We start from the raw sequence: 18100 nt of genomic DNA on the forward strand, positions 1-18100 counted from the left end.
AGCTGGGTCACACCTACCCCGTTGGATGAGCTCTATGCAAAAGAAAAGTAGCACTGAGCAAACAGCAGAGTCTGCTGTGTCACCCCAGCAAATGGTTTTTCCTCACTATACTCCGCTATCCAGGCAGACTTCCCACTGACACTAAGGAATGTGCAACGTGTGTGTGCAGGTCTGCTTTGCCAAGACATTCATCCCTTTCTTCACCTGGCACCCTTGGAGGATGTGCAGTCTCTGTGATCCTCCACATGCCTGAGTTCAGAGAAGGTGTGAATGTGTGTGCAGAATGTGAGGATGGACAGACGGAAGGTAGGACACAGCCCTGGCCTACCACAGGCTGCCAGGACATTGCGTAAGTATTGGCTGCCCTTGGTGTTTGAGTCAGCACCAGCCTTGACTGCAGCACTCAGCAAGGTAAAGAGATCTGTGTAGCAAGAAATGTTTGCAAACCAGCTGCCAAAAGGCAGTGCCTCTCCTAAACAACAAGGAGTAGAGGCAATGAGTCTTGTCCCCTAATGCTCAGGTATCCACTGGGCTGAGAGCAAAGAGCAATGTTGGGTGTTTTCCTTGGGTCTTTTGTCCATGCTCACTGCAAGGCAGGCAGCATTTCCACTCTCCTCTCTCCTGACGTCTGCACCTGTCTCTGTACCCATGCATGTCTTGCACCACCATGCCTGCACGTCTCGGTGTCCCCAGCACCCACACTGCCATGACGTGTGTGAGAAATATTAAAGGTAATTTGGCATTTAGAAATCTGTGGAAGCAGGCCCCAGAAACAGCTGCATTCACCTGCAGGCCTGCAGAGAGAGGGGTGGTGCAGGTGCAAATGTACCCAACAGCTTCAGCTCTCACAAGCAGCACAAGGGAGAGAGAGAGGAGTGGGAAGAGGGAAAGAGGGAGGAAAGGCATTTCTTTATCCAGCATTTTGAACAGCAGCTTGCTGGATTGTGGTTCCGCAGCCATTCCTCCTGCCCGGATGAGCCTGGGAGGGATGTGATTGCCCAGCCAAAGGCTTCTTCCCATCTTTTTTGGGTCTTGCTGTTATTGCTGGAGCTGACCTCACAAGCAGGGCAGCCTTACAATGCACTCTGAATGATCAGTGTAACTCAGGTACACTCTCAAACAGGAGGGTCTGAGCAACTCTCAGGCACATCACCTATCCCAGGGGAGGAGGACATCTCTGCAGGAGACCTGGATGAGCCTCTGCCACCTCTCCAGGGCAGGACAACACCATATCTGTGTGACAGCTGGAGCTCAGGAACACAGTGGGATCACCAAGGTATGAGTGAGCCTAAGCACTAAACTGTTTCAGTGCCCTCAACCCTTCTGTGACATTTCTAATATGGGAATAAACGTTTCTCTTAATTTTTGATAGCTGTTTGAGCCACTCTTCTTCTGCTTGTAGAAACTGCAAACCTTCAGTTTTCTGTGGTTCTTCCCTTCACCAGCCCTCAGGATGAAACCTTTTCATCCCTAGACATAACTTCTCTCTTCCTCACTCTGGGTAATTTCTGCATCTCCACCTTTTTAATGCAGAATAAGCGCATTTCCCAGTGGTGGCTGGAAAGACACCAGAGCTCAGCTGTCTTCTTGCTTCTCTGCAGGACAGTGACATGAAGGGATGAAGCTCTCTCTGCTGGGTTTCCTCTCAGAAGTGAGGCACAGAAATGATTTCTGTAATTTTTGTGCGTGTCTGTGTGTGAGCAGCTGGTGTCACATCTGCACCAAGAGCTGCCGGGTGTGCTCTGCTGCAGGACAGCACGGGAGGAACAGGACGCCGATGTGGCAGGGACGCACCTCCAGAAGTGCCTCTACCCGGCTGACAGGGAAGACGAGAGTTTTGGAGACATAAGGAGAAAAAATGTCCAGCAGGGGACAGTGCAGTCATGGCTATGGTGTGTGTCGTGCTGCTGAGGACTCAGGGGCTCTGTCCTGGGAGGATGGGGCAGGTACCCCCAGGCCACTACTCTTCCCCATTGGCCCTGCAGAGGGGACTCCAGTGAAACTCTTGAGAACCAAGAGAGCCTCTTTTTGTAGAAAATCACCACCATCAGACTCCCCTCCATGGCAGCAAAAGCAGAATATGCTGGGGAGAACAGCATTTTGATCCTTCAGGCTAGACATTTCTTTGCCAAAAGTCCGCAGAGCTTGAAGTTGCCAGTGATGCCGTGCAAAACGCTGCCTCCCTGAGCTGACGTGGCAGCCTGGCCACAGATCAGGAGGAGATGCCACTGGTGGTAAAGTACCTCTGGTCTCCCCAGATACTGAGAGAAATGAGCTTTCAAATTATGAAGGCCAGTCAGAGGGAAACGGAATAAGAACAGGGTGTTTGCCTTTCTTTATCCACAGTGTCCCTGCACATACATCTGTTACTCTTGATTTCTTCCTGTAAAACCACTCTGTGCCTCCTAGTTGGGAAAGCAGCACACTGTACCTAGCCCTTCCCAGGAAAAGTCTCTCTAATTACAAGGGATGCAACGTCTTTTGTTTTAGCTTGGAGAAACAAAAGGTGTTTTCCTCCATCATGCATGGACCAGAATTAAAGTCTTTTCAGCAGCTTCCTCAGAATTGTTTATTCCTGAGCTGTCCTCAATACCAGAGGCTGAAAATAGAGAACAGAGGTTGATGTGGCAGTTGTCTTTCAGCTGGTATTGGTTTCACATCTATGTTGCACTACAAGTGCACACCATGATAATGAGTAGCACTTATCTAGGTTTATCACTCCCACAGCAGAATACAGCAGAAGCCTTTTGTCTCCTAGAAATACCTGCTGAGGATCTCTGTGAGTCAGCTTGACTTGGTTTCTCTTTAATTGAAGTCTCCAGATAAAACCTCTGTGGGTAAAATTTGGTAAACCTCATTTCTTTTTGGGGATAATAGCCTGCTCTGTGCTTGGTTCCAGTTAAATTCTGGGCAGCACAGGAGGAAGAGGTGAAGGTGGAAAACCCTGTTGTTAGGAGGTTCTTTCTACCTGGAGGGAAGCAGTGCCTGGGGGACAGCCTCTCCTGCTGTTACAGGTGGGAAGTCCTGACCCCCCTTCTCAAGGATTTTGCCTGCCCAGAGCTACACCAGAGGTACTGGGACCCAGGAGCGGGTGCCCACCAGAGTGAGAGTGGCCATGTCTGTCTGGGTTCTGCCCACGTTTTACAGGTCAGCAGCAAAGCAGGTCCCCAGTGGGGAAGTTCCTACTGTCTCTCTGTGCCTTCTTTATAAGGCTGAGGGAGGTGGGAATGGAGGGACACAGCCCTTCATCATCCCCATGAGAAGATGGGAGACAACAGCACATCTACGGACAGGGCAGTGCTGCTCTGATAGTATCAGGCTATCATTGGCATTGAGGAAGCCTTCATTCAGCTTTCTGAATCTCATGGTTCTCACACAATGAGAACATTTCCTTAGTACCATCTCCCAGAAATTATCTTTCTGCAAGTTAAAAGTTTATAATTTTGGCAGTCATAGATCCTGCTTTGAGGGTCTGGGGGGAAACCAGCCTTTTGGTGTTGTCCTGAAAACAGTGCAGTGTGCTTTACATCCATTTTTAAAGAATGTGTAGGGTGGGTCTGCTGGCACTTTTCAGAAGAAGGTGAGTTTTGAAAATCCACTGCTCTGGCCCTTTGTAATTCCCTAGCATTTAAACTTTATTTCCAGCAGTGTATCTTTGCTGTCCCTGGCTGACAGCTGTCCAGGAGTCAGTTCCCTCATTATTTCTACTGGTGCTTGTCCTGGCCCACCTGGCTGACATCACTTGCATAATTTGGCTAATGTTGGAGGCCCATGTTTGACCTTAATCACATCACTATGTAGTTGTTGGGGAGGTAACTTTTGCTAGATAAAGCATAACACAGTAAAAAACCCAAAATGTACTTGGCAGAAGTACCAAAACTGAACTTATACAAAGATGTTTGCCTGGCAACTTGCTAACCAGTCCACAAGCAACAGCTCAGGCAGCCTGGAGATACTCTCCGGTCCCGAAATCCCACCAAGGTCAACCTGCCTGAAGATAGCACAACTCTGCCTTTGGGGAGAAGGCATTTTAATCTCCCTTGACATTTGAAGCAGGGGCAGTACGTGGGGGTGTTTCCAGAACCACATTCCTTGTGTACTGGAGGGCCTTTGGTATTGGTACAGCAGCCAACTGGATGTGGTGTCTGTTTCTCACAACACACCCCACTGCACAGCCTCCTGCCTCGTTCCACCCCAGAGGAGCTGCTTTTTGTGCCCCAGTGGCACCTGGCAACGTGCTTCACAGCATCCCAGTTGTGCTGCACTCATAGTGCAACCCTGAGCAGGATGCTTGGGTCAGAAAGGGTCCTTGATTAATGAACATTGCAATATTTTAAAACCTCAGTCTCCCCTGGTTTTGGGCTGTAGAGAGATGTTGATCTTAAAATCTTGTTCACAGGCAAAGAGGGGGCACAATGTATGCATAGGTAAGGCCAAGAATTTACTGTGTGTGCAATGATTCTCAAGACTCCAATTGTTATCAGTTTAAATCTGCTGGTTGCAGAAGAACAAGAACACTATCGCAGTTTAAATGTTTTCAACACACACAGTTTCTATCCATTTTGCTGGTGATGCTCACTTTCCCTGCTCCTTTAGGTCATAAGGCTGATGGTTTTGGTGAAGTGAGGTGTCAGACTGAGCTGTCAGCACCTCCAATCCTTCCCTGGGATGAGTGCAATGTTTACACTGATTTTCCTTCTGTCTTTTCCTAGGATTTGCTTTGGATTGTTTTTCTGTGTTTTCCAACATGCTTCTGTACTTCTGTCTTCACTGGTCTGTACACAACCTACTGCAGGCAGTGCCCCTTATGTATGTCAGATACTGATTTTGTTCTGTTACCATTATCCCAGTTTTGCCAGCTCCAGATCTGCAGTTTTATAACTGACCATCAGTGAGTTGTGTAGAGCTGTGGGGCTCCCCAGTGCCAGCCTGTGCCCCATCTTCTAGCATCCCATACCTGTACTCCTCTGTGCTCCTTCCTGCACGCCCACAACTCAAGGTCCATGCTGTTTTACCAAACTTGCATTTCTACACACTGTACTGTGTCTGAATGAAAAATGTCTCATTCTGCATAGAATGGGAAAAACTGGGATGAAAGTTTTGACATGCTGTCATGGAACCTCAGGCGTTTCTCTCTCTGTGCAAGTCCATCCCCTGTAAGCACTTCAGTCCCTCTGAGTGGCTGCATCCTACTTCACAATTTCACAAGAAGCCAGCAGGACCCAGGCACAGCACATCAGTACTTTTGAAGCTCAGCCCCAAAGCTCAGCCCAGGAAGCAAACATGTTCATGTAGGCACGAGAATTAGAGAAGAGGAAACATACAGAGAATCCAAACAGGCTCAGCTTGAAGAAAACATTGCTTTCCAATGCAGCTATGAATTAAGGTAAGAGACAATTCTATTTTCCTTATACTTTGACAGAGCAAGATGAGACGAAATGGTGTCTCATGAACTTAAGGAAATTCTTCATTGCTTAGTGCTTGGAGCCTAAATGATGTTTAATTTGGGTAAAGATGATGTGGGTACCGTTTACAACTTGTGAAAGTAAAAAGGGAAGCATTTCTGTTAACGAAGTGAATCAGAGCAGATAAATTTTACTCGGTCACTAATTATTTGTGGCATCTTGTGGTAAGAAAAATATTCGCCATGGATAGAAATACTCAAGGTTAGTTGCACACATGACTAGTGTGCAACATTAACCTAGAAGGACAGAACAAGAAGATACAGCCCTTCTACTGCATTAGAAGTTTTTTGTTTGAAGTCTGCAGAGATTTCACAACTCACCAGCATTGCTTGCTTCTAGTTTTAGTCAGTGAACCAACATTCAAAACATCACTGACACTGAAAGACAACCCAAAGAAGAAGATCTGGTAGAGTCAATAGAAAGCATCCAATACAGACAGACCAACAGAGCAACGGAAATTAAAGACATTTGAAAACCCTTAACTGTCTGTATAACGTACTTGATTTTTCTGTGACTCAGCTTTCCACAGGAAAGATGTTACATGAAGGTGTCGGCTGGTTTGGGTGAGACATTTGGGTAATACAATGGTGGCAACCCACTAAGTACTTGTGTGATATAAACACAGATCCACAACAGCGGTTCCCAAAATCTGGTCTGTTGGGGCAAGCTCTGTGTGCAGGGAACTGGATGACAGGATAAAAGAAGGCAACTGCAATGAATCAAACGGGTCTGGGCAGTGCAGAAAAAGTCCAAAAGGGAGAAGAAAAGGCTAAAATTTGACAAAAGACAACACATAATAAATTGAGAGTAAATCCCATAGAAAACTTGATATTTCCAGGAAGGAGCTGGCAATTCCAGAACTTAAATCTCATCCATACACAATCAAGAAGGTTTAATGTGCTCTTCTCTCTGAAATGATGGAGAAGATGATTTGAAACATCTCCCACTGCTAGAGTGCCTTCTCTGATTTCTCAGGGATACTGAGGCAATGTGAAATTACTAATCACAAAAAGGGAGTGGGGGCAGAAAGCAAATAGATACCACAATAAAGGCAGTGAGAGGACGGAGCCAACAGTAACCATATACAAGTACAAACAGTGCTCATAGCTACAAATAATCATCTGGTTTTTACTGTCCCTTCAACAGAAAATACAAAAAGAATTTGAATGCTGCTTCAGAAGAGAAGGCCTGGGAAAAAGAAATACTGAGGAAGAGCAGGTAAGAGGAAACACTGGCAAAATGGTCAGCTATACATTTAAAAAATACATACAGAGTGCCTAAGCAACCGTGCAAGCAGAAAGGGCAATTAGGGGAACAAACAGGCTAGATGAAATACCTGTGAAATAAATTTTCCAAAAAAACCCTGATCCTGGCAGTCACCATCCAGTCACCATTGTCAGATGACAACCCCAAACACCCAGTTCCCTGGGGCAGCTCTTGGGAGGGCACCTGCTCCCTCAGCTCTGCCACTGCTTCCCCAGCAGCTGTGTTAAAGTGCTCCCCAGCCTCTGCGAGGACCAAAATAAATACTGCTCTACAGCAATACTCACCATTTACCTAATTTCCTATCGCCTGGCTAATCCCTGGGAGCAGGGCACGGCTGGGAAACCATCTCAGGCTGCAGAAGTTCTGCAGAGATCCCTTGCTTCTGGTCATAGGATCAGGACCACCATGAGAGTCATGGATGCAAATTTCAGAACCATTTCAGTGAATTTTGAACCTCAGTTTTACCATGCTGAGGAGATGTGGGAGTCTGAGTCATACTGTCAGGTCATCTTTCCTAAATGCATGAAGTTGTTTCTGAAACAGCTTCACGTGCCTTGAAAGAGACTTGATCACGTCCTGAAACATGAACTTATTCTCTGCCGCATTAAGTGTGCAGGCATCAAGGCTCCTGCACGTCCACAGTCTCAGAGGGGCTTTGTGCTCCCCAGCGCTGAGGGAAGGAGCTGAAACCACTGAAAGCTTCAGCTTTTGCTATAAATACACCAGCAACCATGGGGGTGAGCTGCCAGGGGTTTGGCAGGGCTTTCCTTGGACCCAGCAAACCGCACACTGCCGTGGTGCAACTGTCCCTCCCATCTGGCTCACGGCAAGTCTTTCTGGTGGGGCAACAAAACCAGCAAGTGGGGGGATGTTGCTGGGGGCAGGATGTGCCCAGGACATCTGGGTTCAGTGCTCTGTGCCTGCTTTGCTGTGGAGGTAGCACAAACATCCTGAGTGAGGCCACCAGCCTGGCCAGTGCACTGAGGGAGCAAGGGCGAGGTCTTGTTCAAAGTAATACCTCTGTTGTTGCTCTGAAAGACAGGTGATGAAGCCCTTGACATTGGCAGAGACATCCAGCAGAAAGTCCATGTTTTTGTGTTTTCCTTATACATGATGAATACACCTAATTTTGATGTAATGGGCTAATATAAATCTGGTGCTCTGGTTACTTGCTGTTATCTCCAGGTGTGCATGGAGCATCACTGAGAAAGCACTTTCCAAAACAATAATGCCCTAGGCAAAGGTGAGAGAGACCCCAGGGATTTTGGACTCTTCATTATCGCCTCCTGCCTTCCATGATCAAAGTCTGATCTTTTCAAATGTATTTTTTCACAAAAAAACCCCATTGTTTTAAGTTTGTGGATTTACATACTTCTCCTCTTCACCTAGTGGTGTCTGCTTCTAATTTAATTTGTGATATTGATGTAAAAATCATAGAATTGGATCAGGGAAGGTTTTTTTTGTTTGTTTGTTTTTAATATCCTTGGCCTAAATACCATTGTAAAGGGGTCCAAGGCCTCTGCAATATTCAGTCATATTCTTATCAGCTGTGGTTTTATCGGCTTCTATTTCTGAGTCATGTACTTATCACACTTTAGGTGGCCTATTCTTTGAAAACCTCAGCATCATGTTTCTGCACCTCCAACTTCACCCTGAATTGGAAAATTCAGTAACAAAGCATCCCAGAGAATTACTTGCCTTTAAAAAACTTGTCTTCTAATTACTGGGGGAAGCCTCCATAGATTCAATCACCTAAATGGGAAAGCAATTATTAGGTTTGCAAAATTCTCATGGGCCACAGAAATAGTCCAGTTAATCTGAGAATAAATGACAGAAGAAAGAAGAAACACCAAAGAAAGGAATTTCCTCACCCTAAAGTCATGGAAGTACTGGAGGGGCAGCGAGCATGTGGCATTACTCCACACCCACTCAGAAGCTAAGGGAGATGAAAAAAGAACTGGTTAGGTGGGAAAACACACAGGTTTCAACAGGGTGGCTATTTGATAACAACATCTCCAAACTGTGCTCCTTTCTTTCCACAGCCTTCTTGATAGCCTCACAGCTAACCCAAAGCCAGCAGCAGCTCCTATTTCCTTCCAGGGGTCACATCCCAGGATTTGAGCTAGATGGTGCTAGGGGGAGGACAGTTTAGCTTTTTCAGTCGTTTATTACCAGCAGGGAGTCATGGTTGTTCAGAGAACTGTGCCCCAGCCAGGTGTGCCTCCCTGCTTATCAAGGGCTGTAGGGTTTAACCCAGCACCCTCCTGCTGAGTTTCTCCACTGTGTCTGGCCTAAATCCATTTCCCAGATCGATACCTTCTCTCAGAGTGAAGACCCTCAGACATACAAAAATGTCCTTTTCCTACCTGAAGTCTGTTCCAGTCATTAACCTTTCACTGTTAAGAGTGTTCATCCTATTCCTGTCTTGCATGTTTCTGGTTTGAATTTCCCTGCATCACTGTAACAGATAGCTAATCCCACTCAAATAATTAGCAAGGTTATTAACACAAACAAAAGTGAAATCAGATGTTGCCAAATTATGCCTGCAGCCCCTGTATCAAGCTCAGCAATGGTAAAGTCATCCCTCTTGTTCCTTCCCATCTGGAAGCTCTTTTAACACCTGAGGGTTGCATCAGCTTTTCTTGCAGTCAGGTTTCCTTTCAGCTATGCCCCCACTGTCGAGACATGGCCCACAGTGTTTAACTCCCAAGCATGTCACTTTGGTTACGTTTGGCTACATTGGGGGCAATGTGACTCATCCAGGAAGCCCCAGATTACCCAGACTGTCTGAATCACTCTCCAGTCCTCTAACCCTTTTATCATGTGCCCCTGCCAGCTCTCATTGCCAGTGTGCTTTCAGAGCAGCGATGAAAATACCAAAGAGTTTTTGGCTTTCAATTTGTCATTCCCACAGAAATTTTTCAATAAATATTCCTAGTTCAGCAAGGCTTCCTGCACAGATGTCTGTCTTTTGAGATCTGATGTCTAACCAGTTCAAATCCCATTGCAATGTTTTGTTGGTCTTGCTAAGGGCTGGAGACATTTGTTAACCAAATAAGCATGCAGTGCAAGGCAGAGCTTCAACTCACTCACACAGCCCCCTTTTTGAACCTTGCAAGCCCAAACCAGAAATCCTTTTCTATAAAGCCACACAGATTTGCCTTAGCTGCACTCTACCCCTTAACAGTTTAAATTCGTTTTGCCTGAGTTCAAGGTTAGGTTAGATCAGCCCTTAAACCTTGCTTCCCACTTTCAAAAGTCTGCATATAGAGGTGAAATGGGGAGAACACCTCTCCTCACTTCAGGACTGAATGAAAGACTGAAATTTAAGATTTAAAGTAATTGCATTTGGTGAGATGGGCTTGCTTTTGACCCTGGCTGTCTAACGTGACCGCAATCAGCTCCAGGGGCCATTGCCTATGAGTGGAACCACTCTGCTTCGAAAAATAAACCAGGTGAATTACAGGAACTAGCAGGATGTAGGACTAGCAACCAGGCCCCATCTCTGGTTAATGTTCTAACTCTAAGCCTAGGTTTTGGGTGGTGTATCATCTAAACCGTGGGTAGGGGTGTCCGTGGCAGTCTAATGATTCTGTGGTAGCTGCTTGGACAGGCTGGTTAAGTTTTACCCAGAGTGCTGTCTCCTCCTAGTTCTCACCTACCTCTGGTTATTTCCTTTAATCTCTTTCTTTTGTGTGTTAGAAGTGCCACCATAGCTGCAACATTTCATTTGGAGGTGCCTGAGGTCATCCCTATGTTCTTGCTGAGAATCACCAGCTGGTAAGAAGCAGGTGGCTGTAGCTGCAGATGCAAAAAAAAGCAGGAGCATTTATATTTGGGTAGGGTGATGGCAGCTCAGATCTAAAGGTGAAAAGGGGATATACATACACCTGTAGGCTTTCACAGGGGTTCTCACAAAGCCTAGAGCTTCCCAGGGCCAGCTGATTCATCAGGCTATTCAGTGTGCACTGAAAACTTCTGCCAGCATGAGAAAAGCATGCAAGCATCACTCAGAAATGCTGACTAAGGTGTGAAACTATTTCTGAGGCTGAAGTGCTGTTATTAGCATATTGTGCAAATCTGAAGTGTGACCCTCTGGCAGAGGTCTGGATTTGGTCATTTTTTCACTTCTTTTAATTTGGTGGTAGGAGCAGCATCACAGGGAGGCAAACTGCTTGTAGATCTCCCTCTTTTTGGCGGCAGAGCCTGTAACATTGCACTTGGCAGAAGTGCACCTGGAAAGATCAGCTATATAAACAGCATTTTCTCTAGTGTCACCCAGCCTGATGCCAGTGTTGGTTGAAGATTGAAACACAGCTTCTGTTCCTTAGAGGAGTTTGCAGACCTCTCACAATTTCACTTCCCTGTGTATTGCATGGGGTGCACATGGTGGTTGGGAATAGCTGGGTTGAGAAACAGGGGTCTTGGTCTTGCAGACTATGGTCTTTGAGATAGCTATAAACATGATTACGAGCAGAAGTGCTTGTGAAGAGTAGGGTGTAAAATCGATGGGGAAATCCAGAGAGAGAGAAAAGTGGTCGAGCAGTTCCATGAGAAGCAGAAGTGAATCTACTATTTCTTATAGTCAGCAAGGGAAAATATCTGGTGGAGAAACCTCAAAGCCTCACAGTCCTCCTGTGCCCTCTACACTCTTCAGTTCACTCTGCCCCTTAGGTGAACATTTATTGTTAGCATAAAAGAGAAAACTGGGTTGAAGCTGACGGTGAGAAATCTGTAGCATGTGCTGCAGTGGACTTTGAGAGGCTGACAGAGAGTACCTGACAGGAGAGTATGGAGGATGGTCAGATCTAAGTTTCTCTCTTTAAGGTGCAATATAATTCCAACATATTATCCCTATCTGGCATGGGCTAGGTTTTGGGAGCCCTTTGAAATTTGCAGCCCACCTACTGAGTATCATCAGTTTAAACTGAGCCAAGTGGTATGAGAGGAGCTAAATATTCAAACAGTACTGGTGGCATTGCCTGTGCAGGATGAGTGGTGGTGGAAGAATATGAGTGACTGCTGATAAATGAAATCCAGGAGCTAAATGGTGAACAAGTCACACACTGCCAGCAGATTCAAACACCAAGGTCATTTCAGTAAGTGCAGTCCTTGCTTGCCCCTGGACATACAATACAGAATTTTACCCTTCCCATTTTTGTAGGTACTACAGACCCCACAAGCACCCATCCAAGGGTAAAGGAAATAATTTGCCACTGTAGAAATATATAATCCTCATCAGCGAGCTAGAGGAGATTACTTGACTGAAAAGGTATTTCAGGAAATCTCCCAGCACAAATGATGTTTCTGTTTACTTCACTAAGGCCAGGAGTTTCTCCTGCACATCTGGGTAAATGTTCTCCAGTGAAGATGGTGGCCATTTTCACACCCAGGTTCTCTCCAGGCAATGCCAGTTCAGAAGTCTGCCAGACCTGAGGGCTAACACCTGGTGGGAGCTGCATCTCCTTATATGTGTGATATGCTGTGATATCAGAGCACAGTGACTTCTATGGACACATATGGAAACTTCAAGCTGCCTTTCTGGATACGAATTAAGGGAGCAAGCATGTTAAAAACCAGCATAGCTAGAGGTTCTTAGAGAGGTAAGTATAGCAATGTGCATTCCCTCTGTCCAGAGCAAGGATTTCACACAGCACAGACAGTCAAGGCAAGCACCACTGAACAGTCCTTTCTGGATGACAGCACAATTAGCAAAGGTGTTAATGGGAAATGAGCAAGCTTTGATCAGTTTTTTCCTCTTTGTTCTGATGAGACTTCTGGTTGTTACACCAGGAATGACATGTCTGAAACAGGAGCTGGCATGGCAGAGAAGAAGCTGGGACACTTTGCAGAAACAGCATGATCCCTGTTTGGCATTGCCACAGAGTCACAAGGACAGGACAGGACTTCTGGAGGTCTCTTGTCCAAACCTATGCACAGAGCAGGGCCAGCTGAGTTTCAAGTACCTCCAGGGATTAGATCCCACTTGGAGAACCTCCCTGGAGCCCTGTCCTTGTCTTTGACCACCATCATGGCAAAAATTTGTTTTCAAAACATTAAGTAGTGATTTCCCATGGCTATTTCTATATATTCCCCTGAGAAAAGTTGTCTGCTTCACCTTTACACCTTCTCGCAAAATCCCTCTTGAGACATCCGTTGAGGCTGACTAAACCCAGTGTCTTCTCCAAGGCCAGGTGCTTCTGCCACAGTCAGTCGCTTCTGCAGCCCTCAGCTGCCGCTGCATCAGTGAAGAGCCAGCTGTGGAGCACATGAGCCCGCAGAGAAAGGCAGAGGCTCTGGCGCTGCGCAGATGGGTGCGGTAACAGCTCAGCGACAGAGGAGCTGGGGGGCTGACAGAGTGACACGTACTCGGCACAGGGCGCTTGGTGGGTCCTGGTGCTTTTGCTGCATACATTTAGTCTCAGAAAGGAAGAAAGAAATCAGGACGGGACGGCACAGAATGGTGGTTATTGAGATGATACACATCTGCTGCTCATATCTGTATCACTCTACAGGGCAGATAAAGAGATGGCAACTCTTTATTTATCTCACGAGTAGAAAATAAGTATCTCGTTTGCGATTGCTGCCAGCTTCTGCCTCAGCACCTAAGCTTTTCCTGTTTGTATCTCCTTAACTCTGCTGGTGTCCAGTACCTCCTCTCCAGAGGGTGGAGAATTGAACTGGGCTGGCAGGCAGGGGCTGGACAGACTGAAGGCAGACTCAGCTCCCAGTTCAAGTGGACAGATACCGCGAGAGCTGCTTGGCCCATGGGTGTGCCTGCCTGCTGCAAACAGCTTTCCCCACACTGTGCCCATGCCCCAGAACTGAGACACGGGCCAATGAACCAATGCTGAGACAGCATTTTCTAGGCCACTTTTCCTGTGCAAACCACAAAGATGTTTTCTAGAGTATGCCAGTGCTAGTCAATAGGGTTTGAACATTCAGATTAAAAAACATATTTTTAAATGGAGAGCTTACGTTTCCGACTAGCACAAAAAAAATACCCTCTTTAAGATATTGCTACATAATAATAGGCCAGAACTTCACAGCCTACACCACAAACGATGCTCTGGCAATGAGGCATTAGGAGAAGATGTTGGTATGGTGACAGTAGCTACTCATGGAGAAGATTGTTGTAGTTCCCACCATGTCATAGAAAACTGTCTCACACCTGAGGATATCTTTATTTCATGTTTAATCTTGCTTATTTGCTTATTTGAAACAGAAGGTATAAAAACTATTGCTGTCAGTAAAACGTGAATTCCAATCACTTAGCTGTAAGCGTCAGGAGACAGAGTAGCTGTACACCATCGGCACCTACTGCTGAACAGTGTGTCCATGCTCACCTTATATTTGGGAACAGAAGTTTCATCAGTGTGGTCGGCAGTCTGGAAAGCAGTCTGTCTTGTCTTAAAGTAGATTTGGCCTGACCTGCATGGGATGAGATGCGCTGCTCTTTGTTGGCTGTACTGACTGCATCTCCCACTAACAGGAGATGTAAACATCTCCATTAGAGACAGCCTATGGTCACTGAACCGAGTCCCTTCTGTACAGGCACCGGGGTGTTCCTGTAAGAAGATGGTGACACTGTGCTCAAGAGGTAGTTATTAGTCTCAGTTTTGTCATCACTTTTCTTTCAGTCTCAGCTTTAACAGGCTGGTTTGGCCATGTTATCACCTCTCTGGGCTTCTGCACAGTGTATCACACTGACTTTTTTTCATCTCTTACAGCGAGAGCAAGTAATGGATACTTACAGGCTCTTTACCCAGCCAGGGAGGGAGCAGACAGAATCTATAGGATTTTTGATTCTTTGCAAACATAAATCTTTGTGGAGATTTGAACACCACATCCCAAAGGAGAGCAGATGAACTGACAGGTGCTCTGGGTTTCTGGGAGTGCCAAGGTGAATTTCTGGCTCCAGCCTCACAGCCACAGCAGTCACGAGATGCTTTGTTGCTTGAGAAAAAGGGTGAATATATTTTCTGTTCTTTTGATCACAGGATGATTTTTAGAAAATCTTCATCAAAGATATACTTGCTGCCAGCAATGTCCCAGTGCAGGCTTGCTCCTCCCTTATCAGCCAGCATCAGCTCAGGCCTGGCCAAACTGGGTGTCTCATCGCCCTTCCAGCCCAGGGTTAGCGAGAGGGGGTTGTTGGGGTGTTGGCAGGCACCGAATCTGTTCAACATCTACTTGTGAACTATTGTTTCCTGCCAAGCACTGCCCACAGACTAGCAGAGCACCAGCATTGCTCATGGTGCAGCCATGCACTGCACGCACAGCTCAGCCAGATCTCAGCTTGCTGCTGCTTCTGCTGCACTTCAGTAAGTAGGGGCTTATGTGACAGCCCTTGAAATTCTCATTAATTTTTTTTCTTATCTTAAAGAGTTAATTTTCAGTGAAGTACATGTTACAGCAGAGTTTGGGTTTTTGCCATAATGTAACTACCATCAGCTCCACAGTAATACAATAAATTATACAAAATAATATAAATACAATAAATTACTGTATTTATGTTATATATTATATTATATTATATTATATTATATTATATTATATTATATTATATTATATTATATTATATTATATTATATTATATTATATTCAATGTCACTAATATAAATAGTGACAAATCCCAATGCATGCTTGGTGCAGTCCCTCAGTATTTTACCACAGCACATAGAAGATCCCTCTAATGTTATTCTCCATACTCTTTCCATTTTGCTTCTAGCCAGCAAATTCAGCATGACAGAAGCATACGCAGAAACCACAGCTGAATACGCTTATGATGAACATGCCTTCTCCTGCAATAAAACCGACATCCAAGAGTTTGGGAAGATATTTCTGCCGATATTTTACGTTGTGGTGTTTGCTCTTGGCCTCACAGGGAATCTAATGGTGGTTTTTGCCATTGTGAAAGGCAATAAAAAAAGCATCACTGACATCTATCTCCTGAACTTGGCTGTCTCTGACCTTCTCTTTGTGATCTCCCTCCCGTTCTGGGCATCCAACACGGTCCGTGGATGGACCCTTGGGACTATGGCATGTACAGCTGTTTCCTCACTGTATTACATTGGTTTCTTTGGAGGCATGTTCTTTATCACTGTTATCAGCATTGACAGGTACCTGGCCATTGTCCGGGCAACTTACTCTCTGAAATCCAGAACAGTTAGACATGGCTTTCTTGTAACCTGCGGAGTGTGGGCAATAGCGGTTTTAGTGTCCGTGCCACATTTTGTGTTCTCCCAGCTCATAGAAAATGACTGCATTGCTGTCTTCCCAGAGAAGCTGGAGAACATCTGGCCAGTGTTCTGCAATATGGAGCTGAACACCATTGGCTTTTTCATCCCAGTCTGTATCATATTCTATTGCTACTGTGGGATCATCAAAACCCTCCTGTCCTGCAAAAATCAGAAAAAAGCACGAGCCATAAAACTGATCTTGGTTGTGGTGCTGGTGTTCTTTCTGTTTTGGTCCCCCTACAATGTACTGATTTTTCTAGATACTTTAAGACACTATGAGTTATTCACAAATTGCAACCAAATTAAGTCACTGGACTACGCAATGCATCTGACTGAAACCATTGCGTTCAGTCACTGTTGTCTCAATCCTCTTATCTATGCCTTTGCTGGAGAAAAATTCAGGAATTACCTTTATCATATCTGCTTGAAGTATTGTCCATTCCTGTGTTTCTGTGGGCCCTGCAATCGCTACCATGTCCCTCATTCAATTAGTTATGCAGAAAGTGTGGTGAACAGCAACATAACCCTGAACACCAGCGACCAGGAAGGCTCTGTCTTTGTCTGAAAGGGTCTCGGAAGGAGAAATGTATCAGCATGTGTCTCCTGCAGAGCTAGCAACCACTGAGGGGTTGAATTTACCCATATGAAGAGCCTTAATAGCTGCACTGAACTACTGTCATGCCTCTAGTTAAGCATTTTTTAAAGAACAAAAGCAGTACAATATGTCAGTGTTGGACAAGGAATGGAATCGAGCAAGGAAGAGGGAAAGTAGAAACAAAAGGAGCGCTCTGTGCCTAGAAAAGGAGTTGGGGAAGAATTTAAGGGTAGGGAACTTTTTGAACAGTTCCATCGCTAGAACTTGTGCATGTGTCCGTGTATGTGCATGTGATACTGATGTACATAGACATAAACTAATTTTTTAAGGGAAGAGAAATCTCTTTAATGAATGGTGACTGACTTCAGGAGAGGGGAATATTTTTGATAGTAAAGGGGTGTATTTTTGATGCTATAAATCCATAAGGAAGTGATTTTGTGATTAGTGATTGCAATATTGTTTTAACTGTGTTTTCATGTGTAATAAAATCCCACTGTTTAAAAAGAAAATGTGTAGTTTCTGGACACATGTTTAGTGTCACCTGCTCACTGTGTTTACAGCATGCAATAATCAGAGCAAGGATCTCTAACCCATCCTTTAGGATTAAAGCTATGCCTGTTGGTGTATTTCTTGATTTCCACAGGCTTGGCCTCAGCCAAATGGCAGAGCTCAGTAGAGCCCTTCACTCAGCACATCCCCAAGGGCTCTGACCCCTGACACCAGCAACCTCTGGAATAATAGAACCAGAAGTACAGGTTTGGGTATCCCTGTGCTTGGTCCAAGTATAGCACGATCAAGCTGAGCACAGTAAGTCCCTGCCTCTCACCCATGCCCTGCTTGCCACACGTTGTAAACACCAACTGTGTCTACACTGTCACAAACAATGGTTTTGGGGACAAAATAACTACCTGCCCATGCTGCTTACCACACCTTTCCTCAAGCTTTGGGGGCCTCTCCCACCACAGCTGATTTCCCCAGGGAAAACTGCTGCTGTATCCATACTTAATGCATCCCAGAGGACACATTTCCCATGTGCACTCCACAGCATCCAAGATATCCTTTTTACTCATGCAGTAACAATGCACTGGGGATGCAAAATGTCCATAAGACAACTGAGTCCTTTACCTGAGCATCCCCATTATCATCTGCCTCAAAAGCAAAGGAGGATTTGTTGGCACTGTGGACTAGAGTTAGGTGAGCAGAAAAAGGATGGTTGCCAATAATGAAGCTGAGAACACCTGACAAGGAAAAATCAAGGACCAATCTTATAAAACAAGCCTATGACATTAGAACCCTATTTCTGTACACTAATGGAACTGGTAATACATCAAATCTGAAGAAACACTCTCTCTTTTGAACTAACACAAAAAAGTTGTTTCAGACTGTAGGGGAGGAGTAGGGCCTTTCTTTGTAGACCTTAGTACCACCTTGTTTTCTAGAAAATGTGAAGGAGAGTGTGTCCATTGAGCAATTTTCCAATGACAATATTTACACAAATATTCTACTTTTTGCTACTGAACATTCATCACAAT

General features: G+C 45.3%; 1 protein-coding gene across 2 annotated transcripts; it reads left to right on the top strand.

The window, feature by feature from the left end:
* Positions 1 to 5261: 5261 nt before the first annotated feature.
* Positions 5262 to 16969, top strand: CX3CR1 (C-X3-C motif chemokine receptor 1). 2 transcript variants are annotated; one of them, XM_040074394.1, is made up of 4 exons: positions 5262 to 5386; positions 6612 to 6683; positions 12125 to 12334; positions 15463 to 16969. In XM_040074394.1, exon 4 carries the CDS (start codon positions 15477 to 15479, stop codon positions 16536 to 16538), a length of 1062 nt encoding a protein of 353 aa, XP_039930328.1. In that variant the 5' UTR covers positions 5262 to 5386; positions 6612 to 6683; positions 12125 to 12334; positions 15463 to 15476; the 3' UTR covers positions 16539 to 16969. The 2 variants fall into 2 exon arrangements, with proteins under 2 accessions (XP_039930328.1, XP_039930319.1); XM_040074385.2 differs by lacking the exon at positions 12125 to 12334.
* Positions 16970 to 18100: the final 1131 nt, after the last annotated feature.

Source organism: Hirundo rustica, chromosome 1 (genome assembly GCF_015227805.2).
Source record: "Hirundo rustica isolate bHirRus1 chromosome 1, bHirRus1.pri.v3, whole genome shotgun sequence".
NCBI classification, from domain to species: Eukaryota; Metazoa; Chordata; class Aves; order Passeriformes; family Hirundinidae; genus Hirundo; species Hirundo rustica.

Excerpts from the sequence above, each read along its gene's own strand:
- CX3CR1 (XM_040074394.1), top strand. The coding sequence starts at position 15,477 with ATGACAGAAGCATACGCAGAAACCACAGCTGAATACGCTTATGATGAA.